This window comes from Oncorhynchus kisutch, linkage group LG15 (genome assembly GCF_002021735.2).
Source record: "Oncorhynchus kisutch isolate 150728-3 linkage group LG15, Okis_V2, whole genome shotgun sequence".
Classification (NCBI taxonomy): Eukaryota; Metazoa; Chordata; class Actinopteri; order Salmoniformes; family Salmonidae; genus Oncorhynchus; species Oncorhynchus kisutch.
In genome coordinates this window covers 43738146-43763904 of record NC_034188.2, presented here as the reverse complement: position 1 = coordinate 43763904, position 25759 = coordinate 43738146, and the positions used below count along the sequence as shown (strand labels likewise).

General features: G+C 40.8%; 2 protein-coding genes and 1 pseudogene across 2 annotated transcripts; 1 reads left to right on the top strand and 2 right to left on the bottom strand.

Moving 5' to 3' along the window:
* Positions 1-3162: 3162 nt before the first annotated feature.
* On the bottom strand, positions 3163-4590 carry LOC109905332 (mitochondrial import inner membrane translocase subunit Tim8 A-like). Its single transcript, XM_020502638.2, has 2 exons — positions 4392-4590; positions 3163-4011 (listed from the first exon to the last, which is right to left on the bottom strand). Exons 1-2 carry the CDS (start codon positions 4506-4508, stop codon positions 3850-3852), a joined length of 279 nt encoding a protein of 92 aa, XP_020358227.1. The 5' UTR covers positions 4509-4590; the 3' UTR covers positions 3163-3849.
* Positions 4591-5281: 691 nt separating this feature from the next.
* On the bottom strand, positions 5282-18007 carry LOC109904741 (tyrosine-protein kinase BTK-like; annotated as a pseudogene).
* LOC109905331 (60S ribosomal protein L36a-like) lies at positions 18003-22605 on the top strand. The gene is made up of 5 exons (XM_020502636.2): positions 18003-18247; positions 18944-19049; positions 19131-19198; positions 21870-21992; positions 22524-22605. The coding sequence occupies exons 1-5, from the start codon at positions 18179-18181 to the stop codon at positions 22542-22544; spliced, it is 387 nt and encodes a 128-aa protein (XP_020358225.1). The 5' UTR covers positions 18003-18178; the 3' UTR covers positions 22545-22605.
* Positions 22606-25759: the final 3154 nt, after the last annotated feature.

Below are 25759 nucleotides of genomic sequence, written 5' to 3'. Positions count from 1 at the left end.
AAACTATTGCATCATGCTCCCAGAATGTACTCATTCAAGCGTTCCGACTGTGGTCTCTCCCAGGATTCATTGTGTCTGTTGTGCATTGTCATCAAGCAATTCACCGGCACCACTGTCCTAAAGGAACCCCTGTTTTGGTGTCTACTCATCTGCCTGGTGATCTGCGTCAGCATCCAGATCAGCTATCTCAACATTTACAACACGTCCATCGTCACGCCCATCTATTAAGTGTTCTTCATCACTTCCGTAATGGTGTGTTCGGCCATCCTCTTCAAGGAGTGGCTGAGCATGACCACGGCCGGAGCTGCGGGAACCGTCAGTGGGTTCCTCACAATCATCCTGGGTATCTTCCACCTTCATGCATGTAAAGACATCACATTCAGCTGGGACTCACTGCCACTGTACCTGAGGAAGGGGCCTCCAGGGTCCCCCTGGGGCCAGCAGCCTTACGTGGCCCTGCCCAAAGAGGGGAGCTCAAAGGGCGTGTATTCTCCAGAGTGCTCCATGTGGAGGAACAATGGCTTTGTCACCACTTAACACCTGGGTTGGGGTCAATTCAGTATGATTGAAGCTCAATTCTTGACTCGAAAAATGCTCTCAGAAAACAATAGGCAATTTTCAATTAATTAATTAAATTTCCTGAATTAAACTGAATTGACCTCAACGCTGCTTAGACAAAGGCTAAATGTTCAGAGACCAATTGCCCATTGCCAAGCTTTACATTTCTGTTTATTTGATATTTAAACACCTGCGTAGAGAAGTGAAAAGTATGTTCACTAAAGTTAGTTAAATCTTATAATGCAATAACCACTGGAAGGATAGTTTGCCTTGCTAGAATGGTCATGAACTGTAATCTAGTCAGCACTCTGGATTTCTATAATGACAAAGATGGACACGTTGAGCTATTAGCAAAGTCCAATAGCATTTAATTTTTACTTAAGGGTACGCCTAAACCACTCAACAGGTCTCCCGTTTATCTCTAGATGTTGTTTCTAAAGTATATAAAACTGGTTTATGTACAGTTGAAGTCAGAAGTTTACATGCACTTAGGTTGGAGTCATTAAAACTCGTTTTTCAACCACTCCACAAATTTCTTGTTAACAAACTATAGTTTTGGCAAGTCGGTTAGGACATCTACTTAGTGCATGACACAAGTGATTTTTCCAACAATTGTTTACAGATTATTTCACTTATAATTCACTGTATCACAATTCCAGTGGATCAGAGTTTACATATACTAAGTTGACTGTGCCTTTAAACAGCTTTGAAAATTCCAGAAAATGATGTCATGGCTTTAGAAGATTCTGATAGGCTAATTGACATAATTTGAGTCAATTGGAGGTGTACCTGTGGATACATTTCAAGGTCTACCATCAAACTCAGTGCCTCTTTGCTTGACATCATGGGAAAATCAAAAAAATCAGCCAAAACCTCAGAAAACAAATTGTAGACCTCAAGTCTGGTTTATCCTTGGAAGCAATTTCCAAACGCCTGAAGGTACCACGTTCATCTGTACAAACAATACTATGCAACTATAAACACCATGGGACCATGCAGCCGTCATATACCGCTCAGGAAGGAGACTTTGTACTTTGTTGCGAAAAGTGTAAATCAATCCCAGAACAACAGCAAAGAACCTTGTGAAGATGCTGGTGGAAACGGGTACAAAAGTATCTATATCCACACAAAAACAAGTCCTATATCGACAACCTGAAAGGCCGCTCAGCAAGGAAGAAGCCACTGCTCCAAAACCACCATTCAAAAGCCAGACTAGGTTTTTAACTGCACATGGGGACAAATATCGTACTTTTTGGAGAAATGTCCTCTGGTCTGATGAAACAAAAATAGAACTGCTTGGCCATTATGACCATCATTATGTTTGGAGGGAAAAAGGGGGAGGCTTGCAAGCCCGAAGAACACCATCCCAACCGTGAAGCACAGGGGTGGCAGCATCATGTTGTGGGGGTGCTTTTGCTGCAGGAGGGACTGGTGCACTTCAAAAAATAGATGGCATCACGAGGGGGGAAATTATGTGAATATATTGAAGCAACATCTCAAGACATCAGTCAGGAAGTGAAAGATTGGTCGCAATTGGGTCTTCCAAATGGACAACGACCCCAAGCATACTTACAAAGTTGTGACAAAATGGCTTAAGAACAACAAAGTCAAGGTATTGGAGTGGCCATCACAAAGCCCTGACATCAATCCTATAGAAAAGTTGTGCGTGTAAGGAGGCTTGCAAACGTGACTCAGTTACACCAGCTCTATCAGGAGGAATGGGCCAAAATTTACCCAACTTATTGTGGGAAGTTTGTGTAAGGCAACCCAAAATGTTTGCCCCAAGTTCAACAATTTAAAGGCAATGCTACCAAATACTAATTGAGTGTATGTAAACTTCTGACCCACTGGGAATGTGATGAAAGAAATTAAAGCTGAAATAAATCACTTATTATTCTGACATTTCACATTCTTAAAATAAAGTGGTGATTCTAACTGACCTAAGACAGGGAATTTTTACTAGGATTAAATGTCAGGAATCGTGAAACTGAATATAAATGTATTTGTCGAAGGTGTATGTAAACTTCCGACTTCAACTGTATGTAGTGCTATGAATGAGTTAAAGGTACACACTTTAAAATATGAAGTCACGGAGTGTGATCAAATTGAATCTATTGATATTAGTTTTGAGATCAAATTGTTTACCGAAATGCCTTGTTTTTCACTGACTTATTGATAGGCCTATTGGTCTCATTCCTGGATTTTAATGTCTTTAAAAATGCCACAAGACCTACTGTGAATCAAGGCAATGCAGCTTTTACCTTAGTTGTAGGCAGTTAAATCTGTGTTTCGTACAAGAAGTTACTGGTTGTGTGAAGATAGAACAAAATCTGACAAACAAGTTACTGTAATACCTCAATTGTATTATTTCACTGATCATGGATATGAATCAGTATTAACTGAGGCTCCTAGACTAACACTTTTGAAATGCATTCCTACCGCATGTGCCATACATACTAACTATTGTAATTCTTAATTTATTTGTAAAATACTGCTGATTCTTTAGTTGAGTATGTGAATAAACAATTATCTTCAAAATGTTACGCAGCAATACCCTAATACTGGGACCACATTGTATTCAAGTCATGGCCAACGATGACAAAGTAGGCAATATATTTGTTTATTGCAAATATACAATGGAACACTTGTTTCAGCTATAGATTATGCCCTTTTCCCAACAAGACATTGTTCGTACTCTGACTTGATACTGAATGCAGTGAGTTCCAGTGGCTTTCCGAGGCGGTGGCTAAATTGACTGTCCCATTTATTTGACCCTTCTCTTCAATGCCCCAGGACACAACCTCAACAGCTGGTCAAGATTTTTATAAAATCAGACGAATGAAAGATCTCCCATCTCAGTTATCATGATATGATCAACATGCTCTTTCATTCAATTTACAACAGTTTCAGAAAAACAATACGAAGATATTTGCTATCAACCAAATAATAGCTGGAAACTCGGAAGTGTACAACTTGCTAATTTGTTGAACGCAGAACATGTATTAATACAAGCAGTTAGCGTGTCGGAAATTTGAGTTTCCTAGGTCTGACTAGCACGTGAACGTGGCATTAATCTTGTGTCCTGCTAGGTGAGAGAAATTGGCCAAGACTCTTTATTTGTCTCGGTGACATGATGCAAGGTGCAAAACCAAGGAACTTTTATCAAAACGTCATGTTTCTTCCCCACCCTGGTTTTTGGACAGTGTTCTCATTGCACCATATAGAAAGCTGGTATTGCTGTAAGCCACATCTTGATTGTCAGTCCATCCAGTCGAGGAGGTTGTTGCTAGACTATTCAGACATGGATTCTGAGGAGGAGACCTTACTCCTCTGTGTCTGCTCCAGTCTGTTCAGGATGAATTGGCTAGTGTCAATGAAGCACTCTACACAGTTCACAAAGCAGATCTCTGTCCGGGAATCCAGCTTTGGCCCAGGTTTGTCCATGCATTTCTCCTGTGGAGAACCAGAGACAGGTGTTCAATCATTGGTTGGATCACGTCATTGCATGGAGTGGAGGACATTGCATCAGGCATGAATAACTTAACATTTAAACACCTTTTTTTTATGGTTAGTGTTATCCGGAATCCTTGGTGCGTCCCTACCCAACCGATTGAAATTTCAACTTTAATGGGGTGACGTCAGAGTTGGGACGTCCAGAGGATGCTGTAACTAACCGGCATTACCAACTAGCTAGCTACTAAACACAAACTAGCTTGTACAATTAAGGAGTCTACATGCCCATTGTACTATTGGCTAACTGTCTATACATTCATTCAATTGATGTTCAAGTAGCTAGCTAGCTTGCTAGATATCATTGCGGAAACGTTTCTTACCCAACACACTTCAGTCATCTGATGAACCAACTGCTGAAACCTTTGTTTTTGGGACTCGATTTCGATGAATTGCTGAAGTTGAGGGTCTGCTGTTGCTCCTTGGTTCTCCATGTTCATGCAGAAATCGCTTATAAATTGAACAGAGATATTCACAGACCTTCACGTGTGTGGATAGGCTAGGCGCATCACAGGAAACGGAAGAGAGCTCGACCAATCAGAAAGTGCGCCCCTAATAACAGTACATTTCATTGGATTTGGGTCCAACAAAAATGACGTGTAAATACATTTGATCAACTTCCTCTCAGAGATACTGAGTCTCCCTTTCTGACTATCCTTAATGTCATGTGCAAAATGTTTCTCTGAGATAGAGGCTCAGACAATGCAAGGTAGGCTACTGTTCTTTCTCAATAGTTTTATAAAACCACATAACTACATTTTCAGTTGATAAAATGTATTTCTACTTAGCATACATTTCAGTGGATAGACAGTAAATAAATATGAAATCTTACAGAAATAGATAGGACTATATAATATATTTAATTGAAAGCAATTTACCAATGATAGTAATAAAGGAAAACATAATAAATAAATAAGGAAAAACATTTCATATCTAGCATGTTCTCAATTACCAACAGTTACATTCCTCAAATAAGATTTTATTTAACTACTGGAGTTTGTCATAAGAGTCCCATGTTCAACCATAACGCATCTCTCAGCTCTCTCACAGGAATTCTTTAAGTTTAAGTTTCATCTACTTCTCCAATGGATGATGTCCAGAATGGATTAGGCCCTGAGTTGATGAAGACTTCAGTCTTTTCTGCATGAGGAAGTGTATCTGCCAGAGGGGTGAGTCTGTGAACTGTGTTTCAATCAGAATATGGTGGTTGGATCTACTGGAGCTCGTAGAGCAAGTCCTGAACAGTCACCGACAGCTCCTGGGTCTCTCGTCCGCCTTCTGCCAGTCAACGCAAGAGGAGATACAATAGATGAGGGTGGGGCAAACAATTAGATTACAAGTTGTCAAGCTGACATGTATGTCCATTTCTCTGACCATTATCTTTGACCCCCACTTAGCTAGCCTTATCCCAGAATGGTGCTGTTTGGCTTGACAATGACCATAAAAGTTGGAAAGACAGAATACACAGATCTGGGACCAGGCATTATTCTGTATACTGTACGTACATCCAGCCAACAGCTGGTCAGGATGGTGAAGACTCTGTCATTGGCCATATGAGGGCGATAGAGGCGATGGCCTCTTGAAACCTTATCCACTATCTCATTGTTGTTTAACCGTTCGTAGGGCAGTTTTCCCAAGGTGTAGACCTCCCACATTAAGACCCCTATGGAGAGCAAGTTAACCTTGTCAATATGTATTAAATTATCATCATCGGAATAAAATAGTTTGTGAATAAAGGCTGGATAGGTGTAGCTTGTTCCCAGATCTGTCTGCTCTAGCCAACTCCTATGTTCATTGGCGTTATATTCTGGTTACAGATCTGGGACCTGGCTAAGATAGGTGGCCTTTACTAACCATAAGCCCAAATGTCTGACTTGCTGCTGAATTTTCAGTAGAGCAGGACCTCAGGAGGTGACCAGCGCACAGGGAACTTGGAGCCTGCAGAGCTGGTGTACTCGTCATCCAGGACATACCTGAAATAACTGGGAGAGTTGTCAATTTGTCATAGAAGTAGCTCTAATTACATAATATTGCTGTAAGAATCAACTGTAGATTTTATTTATTTGTCAGGTATTTCTGCAGTGTGTGATTATTTGTAAAAGCTGCCAGAATCAAGCACAACATTCAGTCTTTACCTTGACAGTCAAAAGTCATTGACTTTAATGGTCCCATTGGTATCTACCAAGCAGTTTCTGGCAGCCTGAGAAGAACACAGTATTTGTTATTTGAGGTCAGTATCGTATAGTGTAGTATAGGACAGTAGCCTACAGTACCAAATCAGTATCAAACCTGCTGAGTCTTTCAAATCTCTCAAGCTGCGCTTGATTTAGTTTGAAATCAACAGAGTCAGTGGAATAGCCCCCAAAAGTGCAAACTGCAAAACCTAAGCTATTTGACTCATATCTTATAAGTACATCTCTTACCAGGATGTACTGCTGAGCCTCCAGGTAGGCAATGCCCTCTGTGACGTCCTTACACATTTCCAGGGATGTGTGCTGCTTCAGGCCTTCTCGCAGGTAGCTGACCAGGCAGCCATTGGAGAGGAACTCTGTGACAATGTAGATGGGCCTTTGTATGGTGCACACACCATACAGCTGAACCAAGTTCTCGTGGCGGAGCTTCCTGGTTCAAGCAAAAAGAGATGAGATTGAACATGTGTTGTGGGTTAAATTGAACAACACTGTTGCCCTATATGGTGAGAATTTTGGCAGAGGACAAGGTGGAGCTGTTACCATATATACAGTATACTGTACCTCTGGATATATTTCTATCTAAGGCTCTGAATGTACAGTGCCTTGCGAAAGTATTCGGCCCCCTTGAACTTTGCGACCTTTTGCCACATTTCAGGCTTCAAACATAAAGATATAAAACTGTATTTTTTGGTGAAGAATCAACAAAAAGTGGGACACAATCATGAAGTGGAACGACATTTATTGGATATTTCAAACTTTTTTAACAAATCAAAAACTGAAAAATTGTGCGTGCAAAATTATTCAGCCCCTTTACTTTCAGTGCAGCAAACTCTCTCCAGAAGTTCAGTGAGGATCTCTGAATGATACAATGTTGACCTAAATGACTAATGATGATAAATACAATCCACCTGTGTGTAATCAAGTCTCCGTATAAATGCACCTGCACTGTGATAGTCTCAGAGGTCCGTTAAAAGCGCAGAGAGCATCATGAAGAACAAGGAACACACCAGGCAGGTCCGAGATACTGTTGTGAAGAAGTTTAAAGCTGGATTTGGATACCAAAAAAAATCCCAAGCTTTAAACATCCCAAGGAGCACTGTGCAAGCGATAATATTGAAATGGAAGGAGTATCAGACCACTGCAAATCTACCAAGACCTGGCCGTCCCTCTAAACTTTCAGCTCATACAAGGAGAAGACTGATCAGAGATGCAGCCAAGAGGCCCATGATCACTCTGGATGAACTGCAGAGATCTACAGCTGAGGTGGGAGACTCTGTCCATAGAACAACAATCAGTCGTATATTGCACAAATCTGGCCTTTATGGAAGAGTGGCAAGAAGAAAGCCATTTCTTAAAGATATCCATAAAAAGTGTTGTTTAAAGTTTGCCACAAGCCACCTGGGAGACACACCAAACATGTGGAAGAAGGTGCTCTGGTCAGATGAAACCAAAATGTAACTTTTTGGCAACAATGCAAAACGTTATGTTTGGCGTAAAAGCAACACAGCTCATCAACCCTGAACACACCATCCCCACTGTCAAACATGGTGGTGGCAGCATCATGGTTTGGGCCTGCTTTTCTTCAGCAGGGACAGGGAAGATGGTTAAAATTGATGGGAAGATGGATGGAGCCAAATACAGGACCATTCTGGAAGAAAACCTGATGGAGTCTGCAAAAGACCTGAGACTGGGACGGAGATTTGTCTTCCAACAAAACAATGATCCAAAACGTAAAGCAAAATCTACAATGGAATGGTTCAAAAATAAACATATCCAGGTGTTAGAATGGCCAAGTCAAAGTCCAGACCTGAATCCAATCGAGAATCTGTGGAAAGAACTGAAAACTGCTGTTCACAAATGCTCTCCATCCAACCTCACTGAGCTCGAGCTGTTTTGCAAGGAGGAATGGGAAAAAATGTCAGTCTCTCGATGTGCAAAACTGATAGAGACATACCCCAAGCGACTTACAGCTGTAATCGCAGCAAAAGGTGGCGCTACAAAGTAGCGAATAATTTTGCACGCCACGTCAGTTTTTGATTTGTTAAAAAAAGTTTGAAATATCCAATAAATGTCGTTCCACTTCATGATTGTGTCCCACTTGTTGTTGCTTCTTCACAAAAAAATACAGTTTTATATCTTTATGTTTGAAGCCTGAAATGTGGCAAAAGGTTGCAAAGTTCAAGGGGGCCGAATACTTTCGCAAGGCACTGTATATTTCCAGTCCTTTCGGATCAACTTAAGTGCCTTGGTTGTAGCAGGTACGGTTGTAGGAGCTAGGGGTTGATTTGGAAATGGGCACTCATTCACTACATTTGACCCTATAGTCCACTGACTGCATGCTTGTGAGATAGAGAGAGCTGTGCTTACATCATGACTTTGGCCTCCTCTATGAAGTCGTCTTCCGTTATGGAGCCCTCCTTGATCATCTTGATGGCCACGTCATGCTGGCCCTGCCACTTCCCATACTTCACCACTCCAAACTGCCTGTTTCCCAGCTCCTTGATGAAGGTGAGGTGGCGTGGGTCAATTTCCCATATCCCTGAAGGACAAAACAACAAATTGAAGGAACACAATGTTTACTCATGTTAACAATCAAGCTAGTTGCTACAGTTCTTAAAATCAGTCATAACTGTTTCTGTTATAGCACTATTCTGGTCCCACACTGTATGTGCCATTAACAACTATTTTATTGTTGTACAGTTCCACATCGTCGGCCTGCCAAAACACAAACAGTGCCACCAGGCTATAAAGACAATACTCTCTCAATAGGAATGTATTTAAAGAACACACTCACCATACCCAAACATTTGCTGTGGAAGGGGCATTTTGTGCACTACTTGACACAATATATTTCAGCCTGCTGACCATACCTGGAATGGGAGATGATGGACAATATAGTGCCTTCAGAAAGTATTCACACCCCTTCACTTTTTCCACATTTTGTTGTGTTATAGCCTGAATTAAAAAATTGTTACATTTAGATTTGTTTTTGGGGGGGGGGGGGTCACTGGCCTTAAACCACAATACCCCATAATGTCAAAGTGAAATTATGTTTTTAAATTAGCTTACAAATGAATTACAAATGAAAAGCTGAAAGTTCAGGAGTAAATATTTGCTTAACAAGTCACATAAGTTGCATAATAGTGTTTAACATGATTTTTGAATTACTACCTCATCTTTGTACCCCACACATACAATTATCTGTAAGGTCCCTCAGTCGAGCAGTGAATTTCAAGATTCCACCACAAAGACCAGGGAGCTTTTCCAATGCCTCGCAATGAAGGGCACTTATTGGTAGATGGGTAAAAATAAAAAAGCAGACATTGAATATCCCTTTGACCATGGTGAAGTTATTCATTACACTTTGGATGGTGTATCAATACACCCAGTAAGTTAAAACAAAAAATACAGGCATCCTTCCTAACCTAGTTGCGGGAGAGGAAGGAAAGCGCTCAGGGATTTCACCACGAGGCCAATGGTGACTTTAAAATAGTTACAGGAGAAAACTGAGGATTGATCAACAACATTGTAGTTACTCCACAATACTATCCTAATTGACAGAGTGAAAAGAAAGAAGCCTGTACAGAATAAAAATATTCCAAAACATGCATCCTGTTTGCAACAAGACACTAAAGTAATACTGCAAAAAATGTGACAAAGCAATTCTATAATTGTCCTGAATATTAAGTGTTATGTTTGGGGAAAATCCAATACAACACATGACTGAGTACCACCCTCCATATTTTCAAGCTTAGCAGTGTTATGGTTATGCTTGTAATCGTCAAGGACTGGGGAGTTTTTCAGGATAAAAAAATTAAACCGAATGTAGCTAAGCACAGGCAAAATTCTAGATGAAAACCTGGTTCAACCTGCTTTACACCATCAGCAGGACAATAACCTAAAACACAAGGTCAAGTCTACACTGAAGTTCGCTTACCAAGAAGAGTTAATGTTCCTGAGTGGTCGAGTTCAAGTGTTGACTTAAATCTACTTGAAAATATATAGCAAGACCTGAAAATGGTTGTCTAGCAAGGATCAATTTTGTGATAGCTAATTGGTAGTTACTGTCTTGTCCCACAGCTGCAACTCCCGTATGGACTCAGGAGAGTCGAAGGTCGAGAGCCATGCGCACTCCGGAACACGACCCTGCTAAGCCGCACTGCTTCTTGAGACACTACTTGCTTATCCCGGAAGCCAGCCGCACCAGTGTGTTGGAGGAAACACCGTCCAGCTAGCAACCAAAGTCAGCTTGCAGATTCCCGGCCCGCCACAAGGAGTTGCTAGAGTGAAATGGGACAAGGAAATCCCGGCCAGCCAAATCCTCCCCTAACCCAGACGACACTGGGCCAATTGTGCACCGCCTCATGGGTCTCCCAGTTACGGCCGGCTGTAACACAGCCTGTGATCGAACCCAGGTCTGTAGTGACGCCTCAAGCACTGTGATGCAGTGCCTTAGACCGCTGCGCCACTCGGGAGGCCAGAACTTGAATATATTTTTTAATAATAATGGGCAAATGTTGCACAATCCAGGTATGAAATGCTCTTAGAGACTTACCCAGAAAGCCTGTCATTTCTGCCAATGGTGCTTCTACAAAGTTTTGACTCAGGGATGTAAATACATATGTAAATTACATATTTCAGTGTTTAACTTTCTAGAAATTAGCTAGAAATTTAAAAAACGTGTCATTATGAGGTATTGTGTGTAGATGGGTGAGAAGAAAAAAATGATTTAATCCATATTGAATTCAGGCTGTAACAAAGCAAATGTGGAATAAATCAAGGTGTATGAATACTTTCTGAAGGCACATTATGATGAACCTGTACTGTTAGACAGATGCATATGAAGTGATGTGTTGGGGTTGGGTTACAAAGTTTCGATTTGTTTCCCAAAATGTCTTTGTTTTCCAGAAATCCCTGGTGGAAGATTCCCTGAATCATGAGAGGACAAAAAAATTAATCTGGAAGCCTCCAACCAGGATTTCTGTTAAATTTGAGAATACTGCTAATGTTACTGGAATTTTTCAACCCTAATTTGGGGGAGTTGTACCTGCTGCATTATGCTGGTGGTAGTTAATGAGGTCTGGGATGCTGCTGAAATTGTGCTTCTCTGCCAAGTAGAACTGGCCTTGTTGGGTGGTGCAAATGTTGTAGTGTCTGCAACTACCTACCTACAGAAATTCACAGAAGAGGTCAACTATAGCAAAGCTGTCACGCCCTGACCTTAGAGAGCCTGTTTATTTCTATATTTGGTTAGGTCAGGGTGTGATTTGGGTGGGCATTCTAGTTTTCTACTTCTTTGTTGGCCGGGTATGGTTCCCAATCAGAAGCAGCTGTCTATCATTGTCTCTGATTGGGAATCATACTTAGGCAGCCTGTTTTCCACCTGAGTGTGTGGGATCTTGTTTTTGCGCAGTTGCTGTATAGCCCGGCAGAACTTTACGGTCGTTTGTATTTTGTTGTTTTGTCTGTGTTTCAGTATTAAATTATCATCAACACTTTCCACGCTGCGCTTTGGTCTCATTCTGACGACGGACGTAACAAAAGCCATAAAGACACAAAGGGAATTGCCTTAGGATTCTACCAATTCGGCTCAAATATGGGGAAAAAAACCTAATCATGGATTATTTTTGGCAGTTCTCTAGTTTATGTCTGGAAGTAGCTATCAAGCTTTAGCCAGTTAGCTTGGGTGCTTGACTGATTTTGTGAGGCAAGGAAAGTATTATATTTTGTGATGTCATAGAGCTGCTCCTTAGCAGATTTTGGGGTTGAATAATCCTTGTGAGAATCAAGGACAGTGGATATTAGGTAACTTTACAATTGGCATTAGTATATAGTACAATATGTAGTGAATTTGTTATTGCCTTAAAAAGATGAAGAAACTCGTATGCCAAACATCGCCACATTAGTAAACTATTTGGTAGAGCAGGGTCACAAGGCATCATATAGGTCGGCAGGTAGCCTAGTGGTTAGAGCATTGGGCCAGTAACAGAAAGGTTGCTACATCGAATACCTGAGCTGACAAGATAAAACTCTGTCATTCTACCCCTGACAAGGCAGCAAACCCAGTGTTCCTAGGCCGTCATTGTAAATAAGAATTTGTTCTTAACTGACTTGCCTAGTTAAATCAAATAAAAAATATGGGAAAGTTCAACCAGTAAAACAAGAGATAACATATTTGGGTGTTTTGAGAACAATGCAACTCAGGAAAACCCTGGGGGTTTTAATCTCATGAGACACTTTTTATTTAGTTTATTTCAAAAATAGATTTATTGAATTGATGGAAGGGAGGAGGGGTCACAAGTAATTAAAGTGGCCTCCCTGTGAACAGAAATGGTTTGTTTTGACTATTCTAAATAAAATAAAAAATATCCTGGTATATTAACGTTAGATGGAAAGACAGAGGTAGTGGAAAGACAGAGGTAGAGTATAGTAGAGATTGTGGAGGGCTTTCTGAGTTTATGGAAACAGATGTAGATTAGTGAAGGTAACAAAGGAAAGTAAGTCAATTGGAAAGTAAGAATTTTGAATTTGGATTGATTAAGAATTGGCTGAGGTATTTTATAGATTTGGCGCGTTACTGGTTAATCTTAAAATAATAGCCGTTGAGTAAGTGTGAAGCAGAAAGGGAATATCCAGCGGAGATTGGTATTAAAAATATAGAGTAATATTGTTAGGGTAGACTACAATGTAAACATTGCCTTCTAGTAAGGAGAGAATAATCATGCTTTGGTTTATTTTATTTTATAAACCTTGCGATGGGTGACAGTGACGAAGACATTGATAAGGAGGGTTGATGTAAACTTAATGAGTGTTGACAGTATGTGAATGGTAATGTTATTCATGTTTTTTTTCCATAGCACTCTAATGATGCAATACCTTAGTAATTTGAAAAGCTGAGGTTTTAATACAAGGTTAAATGATGAGTAGAGGGATTGAGCCTTGAGAAAAAGATTAGCTGCGGTTGAAAGCAAGCGGGCAATGGGACATTGGAAGTAGAGGTATGAGAAACGTTATTTGACAGTTTCTGATTATTGTTGCTTGGTTTTGTAGTTTAGGTAACACCAGTGAATTTCTAAAATTATAATCTGTTTCCATTACATGGAACAGTGTCCAGCAATAAAAGTAGATTGAAATAAGTATTGATTATTAAACTGATGAGAAAGCACCAACTTTTTGAATGTTCTACATTTGTTAAACAACAGGTTTATATTTTTACTAAATTAATGCAACAGGTTGCAATATTTAGATTACCGGAAAGGGGTTACAGGTTTGTTTATTTTATTAGAAGGTGTTGTTTCTGGTCTCCCGAGTGGCGCAGTGATCTAAGGCACTGCATCGCAGTGCTAGCTGTGCCGCTAGAGATTCTGGGTTTGAGTCCACTGTATGATATTCATATTTTAATAAATATATATACCCTATATAAAGGAAGAGAAGGTTAGGCCTAACCCCTTAGATATGCCGGTGGCATGCTATGACACCGACATGCATTTCTTTATTGGCTACACAGATATAGACTTACAGAAGGAGGGTAATTCGTAAATTTTTTATCCAAATATTTTGTAATAAAGACAAGCATTATATTGTTAGATTATAGGAGTAACTCTGGTAGGCCTGAAACAGTCTTCCTCACCTCAAGTTCAACTGTCAGTCAGTTGGAGCCCCAGGGCGCACTGCCTTCTTATCAAAGAGATCGTGCCTGCAGGAGCTTAAGCTTAATAATAGCCACACCATACCAAACCTTCATAAAAGCTTCTAAACTTTATTAGGGTAATATCAAAAGTACGCCAAGCCATTGTTTATAGGGAAAATACGAGCAGAAGAACAAATGTAACCCCCCCCCCCCCAAAACAACGCACTACCCTCCGCTATGACCCCCCCCCCAAAAAAAACACACACGCCTCCCCAAAGTAACAAAAAAACAACTGCTAGACAACCCTCACCCCCAGTAAATTTCTATCTGTCCCGAATAGCTAATAGAACCAATTGTCAGTCTTGCTTTGACATCTTCCTCAATTAAAATGAGAGATCCTAACAGATCAATCTTGCTGGTAAAACGTAATTAAATATTGCTAAGTTACTTAGCTATAGTGTGTATGTAGGGCTTTTGAAAATATACAATTAAACACACAGATCGTGCAACTACTGCATAGGCAACACGATAATACCAGACAGAGCCCATTTGTTGGCTACTATGTTGAAAGGTCCCCAAGAACAGTCGCCTCCATTATTCTTAAATGGAAGAAGTTTGGAGCCACCAAGACTCTTCCTAAAGCTGTCCTCCAGGCCAAATTGAGCAATCGAGGAGAAGACCCTTTGTCAGGGAGGTGAGGGCTTTGGTCTCCAGAACTCCACCAATCAGGCCTTTATGGTAGAGAGGCCAGACGGAAGCCACTCCTGAGTAAAAGGCCACATAGCAGCCCAATTGGGGTTTGCCAAAAGGCACCTAAAAGACTCTCAGACCATGAGAAACAAGATTCCCTGGTCTGATGAAACCAAGATTGAACTCTTTGGCCTGAATGTCGAACGTCACGTCTGTAGGAAACCTGGCACCATCCATATGGTGAAGCATGGTGGTGGCAGCATCATGATGTGGGGATGTTTTTCAGCGGCAGAGAATGGGAGACTAGTCAGGATCGAGGGAAATATGAAGGGAGCAAAGTACAGAGAGATACTTGATGAAAACCTGCTCCAGATAGCTCAGGACCTCTGACTGGGGCGAATGTTCACCTTCCAACAGGATAACGACCCTAAGCACATAGTCAACACAACACAGGAGTGTTGAAACCAAAAAATGTAGTAACCAAAAAAGTGTTAAATAAATGAAAATATACACAATAGATCTGGTTAAAGAGAATAGAAAGAAAAAAAATACCGTTATTTTGTATTTTTTTGTACTATAATTTTTGAAATGCAAGAGAAAGACCATAATGTATTATTCCAACCCGGGTGCAATATTGATTTTGGCCACTAGATGGCAGCAGTTTATGTGCAAAGTTTTAGACTGATCCAATGAACCATTGTATTTTCTGTTCAAAATGTTGTATCAAGACTGCCCAAATGTACCTAATTTGTTTATTAATAACTTTTCATGTTCAAAATTGTGCACTCTCCTCAAACAATAGAATAGGATTATATTACTGTAATAGGTACTGTAAATTGGACAGTGCAGTTGGATTAACAAGAATTTAAGCTTTCTGCCAATTTCAGATATGTCTATGTCCTGGGAAATGTTCTTGTTACTTACAACCTCATGCTAATCGCATTAGCCTACGTTAGCTCAACCATCCCGTGGACGTGACACCGATCCCAAATAAGTTTTTAAAGTAATGATGGACTGTCATTTCTCTTTGCTTATTTGAGCTGTTCTTGACATAATATGGACTTGGTATTTTACCAAATAGTGCAATATTCTGTATACCACCCCTAACTTGTCACAACACAACTGATTGGCTCAAACGCATTAAGAAGGAAAGAAATTCTACGAATTCACTTTTAACAAGGCACACCGGTTAATTGAAATGCATTCCAGGTGACTACCTCATGAAGCTGGTTGAGCGAATGCCAAGAGTGTGCAAACCTGTCATCAAGGCAATGTGTGGCTACTTTGAAGAATGTCAAATATAAAAAATATTTTGATCTATTTAACTTTTTTGGTTACTACATGATTCCATATGTGTTATTTCATAGTTTTGATGTCTTCACTATTATTCTACAATGTAGAAAATAATAAAAACCCTTGAATGATTAGGTGTGTCCAAACTTTTGACTGGTACTGTATAAATAAATGTATGTGGACATTTATTGTGGACTCCCCTTTAAATGAGTGGATTCAGCTATTTCAGCCACACAACTTCCTGACAGGTGTATAAAATTGAGCACACGGCCATACAATCTCCATAGACAAAGAGAGGCTGTAGAATGGCCTTACTGAAGAGCTCAGTGGTTTTCAACGTGGCAACGTCATAAGGATGCCACCTTTCCAACAGGTCAGTTTGTCCAATTTCTGCCCTCCTAGAGCTTCCCCGGTCAACTGTATGTGCTGTTATTGTGAAGTGGAAACATGTAGGAGCAACAACCGCTCAGCCAATAAGTGGCACACAAGCTCACAGAACGGGACCGCTGAGTGCTGAAGTGCATAGCAGGTAAAAATCGCCTGTCCTCGGTTGAAGTGAGAGATCCAAACTGCCTCTGGTAGCAATGTCAGCACAATAACTATTGGTCAGGAGATTCATGAAATGGGTTTCAATGCCAAATGTCGGCTGGAGTGGCGTAAAGCTCGCCGCCATTGGACCCCGGAACGGAAAAGCGTTCTCTGGAATGATGAATCATGCTTCACCATCTGGCAGCCCGGCGGATGAATCTGGAATTGGCGGATGCCAGGAGAATGCTACGTGTCCCAATACATAGTGCCAACTATAAACTTTGGTAGAGGAGGAATAATGGTATGGGGCAGTTTTTCATGGTTCGGGCTAGGTCCGACTGCAAGCCAGGCCTAATCGCCCAACATCAGTGCCCGACCTCACTAATGCTCTTGTGACTGAATGGAAGCAAGTCCCCACAGCAATGTTCCAACATCTCGTGGAAAACCTTCCCAGAAGAGTGGAGGCTGTTATAGCAGCAAAGTGGGGGACCAAATCCATGCCCATGATTTTGGAATGAGATGTTCGACGAGCATCATGTGGTCATGTGGTGTACCTTAATAGAAAGTGACTCAAGTAAAAGTCCCCCAGTAAAATGGTACTTGAGTAAAAGTCTAAACGTATTTGGGTTTTAAAATAGGCCTAGTTAAGTATCTCAAGTAAATGTGTAAATCCTTTAAAATTCCTTATACTAAGCAAACCAGACCGCACAATTGTCTTGTTATTATTTTTACATTTATGGATAGCCAGGGGCACAGTCCAACACTTTTGACATAATTTACAAACGAAGCGTTTTTGTTTAGTGAGATCAGAGGCAATAGAGATGACCAGTGATCGTGTAGTAGGCTATTGTAAATGATTTAATTTGTTTCTGAACAGACTTTGACAAATGTATTTCAATTCATCAGGGCTGTTGCAGCTCCTCCAGAACCCTTCTCGCAGGTTGCAACGAGAGGGAGAGAGATTGTAGAAAGTGAATCTCATTCTAGTTCTGTGAGAGATACAGGCGGGCTTTTCACGCAGCCTTGCTTTGGTCTCCAACATAGATTGCAAAATTGCACAAACCCTAAACCCGTCTCGGCTCAACCCGAATCAACTCAGAATATCAGGCCAGGGCTGAAATTCTACATTTTCACATTAACAAAAGAGAATTAACAAAGAGTCAACTCGAATGAACTTTGATTTTATAAAAAATGCTACATTGCAAAAAGTTTACATTATTTTTCATGCCATGAGAGGTACTGGATCCGGCCAAATCGGTTCCGGTGTTGTGCCGAAAATCCCCCCCCCCCCTTCTAATTACCTTAATTTTGTGGCTAGAGTCAAATACTGTCTATAGAACAAAATTCACGTCAGGATAGGCAACCGAAATTAATAATAAATGTATGTGTGTTATATTAAACATAGAGGTGGCAGTCATCTGTTGGTAAACAATACACATTTCAGAAAAACTTTGGCTGAATTAGTATCCTTACATTTTCAAAAATACTAGTCGAATGAGACATGGGAGAGATTACGAATTTTGGCAAAGAGATGTATTTATAGACTAATACAAAATCAGTAGCGGATTTAAGTACGGGCGACATGGGCAGCCACCCAGAGCGGCATCTTGCCGGGGACGACACAGTCCAAAACAGAGAGGTGCCAGATCCCGTGCTGTACATTGAGGCTTTGTACTGAAGGCCTACTTCTGTAATATATAGTATTTGGTTCTATTCCACACTCCCAAACATAAGGTGGCAGTGTTCAAAATTAGGACCTATACTTCTGCATCAGCCAATGGTCTTTACGAAGGAGTGCTACCGGCTTCGTTCTTCCTTTTTTCGTCTGGATCGGGCCGTCACAATGGTATGAAACTTCACCATGAATACGCTTAAAACATCTACTGTAATCTTTGAAATATACATGCACTAGCTACGTTCTAAAGTGCCTAATGTGTGAACGCAATGGTTAGGGACACATTTAGCCCATTATTAGTGATTGTATCTGTATATCCCAATATAGTTGCCTATAACAAAACTCGAGCGAATGATTACATCGGTGATATCGCTAGCTACATGGAACATGAAATCGCCCACGTTATTGTATTTTTGGCAACATAATTAAGTTGGTATTGCAATTTTAGATGTGCAACATTGCTAAGTACTTGTTACCGTTTTTAAACGTAGCAAATGTACTATAGGCTGGTCTTCAAGTAGTTAAGTGGTGCACGTTAAGGAGACAATGGTGTCTCTACGTTACCTTATAGAGCCAGCCGGTCACCAAACCGATTGTTGGTAGACTTGATTATATAACTTTGTGGCAGAAAGTATGCACATGTAACTAGTATTTTGAACAAAAATGCCACATAGATGGGAAAAGGCTCTTGTCTGGGTAGCAGCTCCTTAGGTTGAATGGTAGTGACCTGACCATCATACTGGATATTTGTTTTGATGCCCAGTGTTCAGTGAATAAATACGAATGCAGAGGTACTGTAAATGACAATGTACCATACTACTGCCCTGTCGGTGTACATGTTTCTAAATTAATGTTTGTGTGATTCAGGTGAACGTACCAAAGACGCGCAGGACCTACTGCAAGAAGTGCAAGAGGCACCAGCTTCACAAAGTTACCCAGTACAAGAAGGGAAAGGATTCCCTCTACGCACAAGGTGAGTTTGTTTCAAAATGAGCATTGGCAGGTAGCGTGGACCGCAATGTGTTCCAAGATAAATAACTGATATGTGTTTTAGGTAAGAGGAGATATGACAGAAAGCAGTCCGGTTACGGTGGACAGACCAAGCCTATTTTCCGCAAAAAGGTGAGTTCGTGAAGCTTTGTGTGTACTGGAAACATTACCAAAGGGTACCTTATCAGTTAACACTTTTCCTTGAGTAACCCCAACAGTACAGTTGTGTTGTCGTGGACAACCACAAGTGTGGGTCTGGGGCAACCTAACTGTACTTTAATGGTTACTCAAGGAAAGGAATTGAACCACTGGTATAAGGTACCCTATAATGTATCCAATAATGTATACTTCAAATGTAAGCTGTGCAGGCCATTGTCAGCGAGCCTTGGCCTGTAGACTTTGTCCTTTCCTAAAGTGTCCGTTAGAGATAATTGAGATGGTTTGAGGCTGTTTCTCCTCCATGGCAAGGTTATAGGTAAACCTCAGACAACTTAATGAATGCTTCTGTTTTTTTCCTTTACTTTTACACACACACTACCGTTCAAAAGTTTGGGGTCACTTAGAAATGTCCTTGTTTTTGAAAGAAAAACACATTTTTTGTCCATTTTAAAATAACATCAAATTGATCAGAAATACAGTGAAGACATTGTTAATGTTGTAAATGACTATTGTAGCTGGAAATGGCTGATAAAAAAGAAAAAAAGAAAAGGAATATCTACATAGGTGTACAAGAGGCCCATTATCAGCAACCATCACTCCTTAATCTTTTCCTTTTATTGGCCAGTCTTAGATATGGCTTGTTCTTTGCAACTCGGCCAAGAAGGCCAACATCCCGGAGTCGCCTCTTCACTGTTGATGTTAAGACTGGTGTTTTGCGGGTACTATTTAATGAACCTCTTAGTGCGTAAATCCCTCTAGTGGGGATTTGACAACATCCGGTGAAAACAGACCATGCCAAATACAAAATCGTAATATTAAACATTCATGAAAATACAAGTGTCCTACATTGTTTCACAGCTTAACTTCTTCTTAATCCAGCTGCTCTGTCAGATTTCAAAAAGGCTTTACGGCAAAAGCATATCATGCGATTATCTGAGGACAGCGCCCGGATACAAAAGCGTTAAACATTTTCCAAACAAGCAGAGGCGTCAAAGTCAGAAATAGCAATAAAATAAATCACTTACCTTTGAAGATCTTCCTCTGTTTGCAATTCCAAGGGTCCCAGCTACATCACAAATTGTCCTTTTGTTTGAAAAAGTCCTTTATATCCCCAAAAGGTCAGTTTAGTTGGCGTGCTTGATTCAGTAATCCACCAGTTTCCCTCGTTCAAAATGCATACAAATTCATCTCAAACGTTACCAATAAACAAGTCAAACAACGTTTCTAATCAATCCTCAGGTACTCTAATATGTAAATAAACAATAAAATTGAAGACTGAGAATAGTATGTTCATTACCGGAGATAAATAACAAAGTGCGTGCTTTCATCCAAGCATGTCACAATACTACAGCCAAAATGGGAGCCACCTAGAAAAACTATAAATGTTTTGCTCATTTTTCAAAAAACAAGCCTGAAATTCTTTCTTAAGACTTGACTTCCAGTGGAAGCCCTCGGAACTGCAATCTGGGAGGTATTCCTTTGATTTTCCCATAAACAAGGATTTGGATGGGCCGACACCTAAAATAAAAAATTCCGGATGGATTCTCCTCGGGTTTTCTCCTTCCATATCAGTTCTGTTATACTCACATACATTATTTTAACAGTTTTAGAAATGTCAGAGTGTTTTCTATCCAATACTACCAATTATATGCAAATCCTAGCTTCTGGGTCTGAGTAACAGGCAGTTTACTTTGGGCACGTCAGTCATCCGAAATACCGAATACTGCCACTGGCCCTCAAGAAGTTAATGAAGCTGCCAGTTGAGGACTTGTGAGGCGTCTGTTTCTCAAACTAGACAATCGTATGTACTTGTCCTCTTGCTCCTCTTTCTATTCTGGTTAGAGCTAGTTTGCGCTGTTCTGTGAAGGGAAGTAATCCAGTGTTATACGAGATCTTCAGTTTCTTTGCAATTTATTGCATGGAATAGCCATCATTTCTCAGAACAAGAATAGACTGAGTTTCAGAAGAAAGTAAATTTTTTCTGGCCATTTCGAGCCTGTAATCGAACCCACAAATGCTGATGTTCCAGATTCTCAACTAGTCTGAAGAAGGCCTGTTTTTATTGCTTCTTTAATCAGAACAACAATTTTCAGCTGTGCTAACATAATTGCAAAAGGGTTTTCTAATTATTAATTAGCCTTTTAAAATGATAATCTTGGATTAGCTAACACAACGTGCCATTGGAACACAGGAGTGATGGTTGCTGATAACGGGCCTCTGTACACCTTTGTAGGTATTCCACAAAAAATCAGCAGTTTCCAGCTACAATAGTCATTTATAACATTAACAATGTCTACACTGTATTTCTGATCAATTTGATGTTATTTTAATGGACAAAAACATGGACATTTCTAAGTGACCCCAAACTTTTGAACGGTAGTGTACTGTATTGTCTGAACCTTTTTTTACAGCTTTATCATTTTTATTTTACTGTTTGTAGGTACTACTTTAAGTGTACACTCGCACACTCCCCCTCATGGATTTGAATGGAATGGACACTTCACCAATCCGATGGTTTTAAGTGCATGACGGGGAGTGAACGAGTACACATTTAAGGGTAGAGAATCAAAATGCAGCCACTGCCATGTCATGTGTGCATGAATCCTGGATTATTTTCTACATTTGTTACATGGATTCTCTCCAGGCTAAGACGACAAAGAAGATTGTGTTAAGGCTGGAGTGCGTGGAGCCCAACTGCAGGGCCAAGAGAATGGTGCCCATCAAGAGATGCAAACACTTTGAGCTGGGAGGTGACAAGAAGAGAAAGGTAAGCAAGCACAAACTCTCATTCAAACTAAGTACTGAAACAGTGCTTTTCCTGGCCTATGTTTATTCTGCTACTGGAAAGGGTTGTGTATTTGCTCCAGAACCATAAATAGCAACGTATATGGTTTGTGGACGTCAAAATTAATTTGATTGTTAATCAGTGACATTTGACACTTGGTTCAACTACTGATACACGTCTTTGCTCATTCACTTTACATCGTTCCTCTGCATAAGGTTTAGTAAATTCCAAATATACACGCTTCCTCAGAAGTCTTTGTGGTTAAGATACTGCCTAGAGAGGAATTGGCAATAGCACTCTGAAGGCCTTCAATGGCCAAACGTGTGCTACTCTGGAACGGTTTGCCTTTTATATATGCCCTAAAGAATGTTAACAAGTTCTAATTAATTTGTCAGATTTAAAGATGATTGGATTCGGAAGCAGTGTTTTTTTATTTTTCATTTTGGAAAGGTGAACGTGAATGATTAATTGTGCTGTTTAAAACGTTAAAACGTTTTCATTTTCTCCTTTCAGGGCCAGGTCATCCAGTTCTAGGCTGTGGTTCAATTCGTTGGGCGGACTTGTCACTTTTTTCAATAAATGTATTGAAATTATACCCGCTGCAATCTCTCCTTAACTGTATCTTAGTGGTTAAAATGTGGCAATTAAAGATGGTGTGTATATAGATTAGAGGTAGGCCGATTTAATTAGGGCCGATTTTAAGTTTTCATAACAATCGGTAATCTGCAGTTTTAGACTCTGATTACATTGCACTCCACAAGGAGACTGCGTGGCAGGCTGACCACCTGTTCCGCGAGTGCAGTAAGGAGCCACGGTAAGTTGCTAGCTAGCATTAAACTTATCTTATAAAAAACAATCAATCTTAACATAATCACTAGTTAACTACACATGGTTGATGATATTACTAGTTTATCTAGTGTGCCCTGCGTTGCAAATAATCAATGCGATGTCTGTTCATTTATAATCATTCGACCTCTAATGTAGATATGTAATTGGCCATCCAGGGAAATGTTTTGTTGCCATTAGAAACATACAAATGTAATTTGTCACATACATGTTACAATGGCATCAACCCTAAGTCTTTAACCCCTCCAGAAAACACAAACTAAATAACCTTTCTGAAAGTGGTTACAGTATATATTCACTCTGCTGAATAACCATGCCTGAATCATATCCTTATGTGCCGTCTTACCCCATCAGAACCCAAGATATTAAGTTAAACAGTTTGTTTTAAAGCTATACAGTCATTTTGATATGGATGCTCAGACCTTGCGTCCATATCCTGGAATTTTGGGTGATTACATTTCTCTAGCCCATCCCCAAGTTTACCAAAAACGTTTGGCAGGCGGCAACTTTTTGAGATTTGAATTCCAGATTCATATCAAGACACTGTTATACCAAAGTAAAACATGTTATTTAAATCAGGTAAAATTGTTACAGTACTGCTGTTATTTGATATCTGAACATTCAGGTGTTAGTCAGCCAGCAAATCTCCCTTTTTGTGACCAGAACAATTGGAATACAGGACATGGACAATTTACTAACTCATCCCGTACTTCATTTTTTATTTACTTAATTTTACATTTCAAGTAACTTTAAAAAAAAAAAACTTGGAACTTGAGGTTCAATCTTTCTAGGGCAGGGATTCCAACAAATAACCTATTCAAGAGGGCGTATACATGTCTCTTTAGCAAGTAAACACCATCTAGAATAACAACATAAAAAGGCAATGTTACTTCAGCTGCATTTACACAGGCACCCCGATTCTGCTATTTTCTAAATTGACCAGTTGGATCAGCTCTGAAAAAGATCTGTGATGACCAATTAGTTTGGAAATTTGAGCTTGTCTGCTAGCAAGATCATACTAAAGAACTGAGTTGTGTGTTTGACATGTCCTTTCATAATTGCCATTGGGTCTTGAAGTCACCTGTGATGGGAGTGACAGTTGACAGTGCTTTGCCAGAAGTGTTGACAACCACTACCAGTTTGCTGAGGGTTTAGGACCCGTAGCTCCTTGTAGCTGGGCAGGACCTGGTGACACACTGGGGGTGTCAGGTCTTCCAGCTAGGCACTGTGGGAAGGGTGTGGGGAGAGCCATTGGAACCGCCATCTGCTTGTAAAAAAATAAAGGGAACACTTAAATAACACACTGTAACTCCAGGTCAATCACACTTCTGTGAAATCAAACTGTTCTGTGAAATCAAACTGTCCACTTAGGAAGCAACACTGATTGACATTAAATTTCACATGCTGTTGTGCAAATGGAATAGACAACAGGTGGAAATTATAGGCATTTAGCAAGACACCCCCAATAAAGGAGTGGTTCTGCCGGTGGGGACCACAGACCACTTCTCAGTTCCTATGCTTCCTGGCTGATGTTTTGGTCACTTTTGAATGCTGGCGGTGCTTTCACTCTGGTGGTAGCATGAGACTGAGTCTACAACCCACACAAGTGGCTCAGGTAGTGCAGCTCATCCAGGATGGCACATCTATGCGAGATGTGGCAAGAAGGTTTGCTGTGTCTGTCAGCGTAGTGTCCAGAGCATGGAGGCGCTACCAGGAGACAGGCCAGTACATCAGGAGACGTGGAGGAGGGCAACAACCCAGCAGCAGGACTGCTACCTCTGCCTTTGTGCAAGGAGGAGCAGGAGGAGCACTGCCAGAGCCCTGCAAAATGACATCCAGCATGCCACAAATGTGCATGTGTGTGCTCAAACGGTCAGAAACAGACTCCATGAGGGTGGTATGAGGGCCCGACGTCCACAGGTGGGGGTTGTGCTTACAGCCCAACACCGTGCAGGACATTTGGCATTTGCCAGAGAACACCAAGATTGGCAAATTCGCCACTGGCGCCCTGTGCTCTTCACATATGAAAGCAGTTTCACACTGAGCACGTGACAGACGTGACAGTGGATACGCCGTGGAGAACGTTCTGCTGCCTGCAACATCCTCCAGCATGACCAGTTTGGCGGTGGGTCAGTCATGGTGTGGGGTGGAATTTCTTTGGGGGGCAGCACGGCCTTCCATGTGCTCGCCAGAGGTAGCCTGACTGCCGTTAGGTACCGAGATGAGATCCTCAGACCCCTTGTGAGACCATATGCTGGTGCGGTTGGCCCTGGGTTCCTCCTAATGCAAGACAATGCTAGACCTCATGTGGCTGGAGTGTGTCAGCAGTTCCTGCAAGAGGAAGGCATTGATGCTATGGACTGGCCCGCCCGTTCCCCAGACCTGAATCCAATTGAGCACATCTGGGACATCATGTCTCGCTCCATCCGCCAGGAGTTGGCGGATGCTTTAGTCCAGGCTTGGGAGGAGATCCCTCAGGAGACCATCCGCCACCTCATCAGGAGCATGCCCAGGCGTTGTAGGGAGGTCATATACAGGCACGTGGAGACCACACACACTACTGAGCCTCATTTTGACTTGTTTTAAAGACATTACATCAAAGTTGGATCAGCCTGTAGTGTGGTTTTCCACTTTAATTTTGAGTGTGACTCCAAATCCAGACCTCCATGGGTTGATAAATTTGATTTCCATTGATAATTTTTGTGTAATTTTGTTGTCAGCACATTCAACTATGTAAAGAAAAAAGTATTTAATAAGAATATTTCATTCACTCAGATCTAGGATGTTATTTTAGTGTTCCCTTTATTTTTTTGGAGCAGTGTATATACACATGATGTGAACTGTAGGCAGTGGTGTAAAAGTTCCCAATTGTCATACTTGAGTAAAAGTATAGATACCTTAAT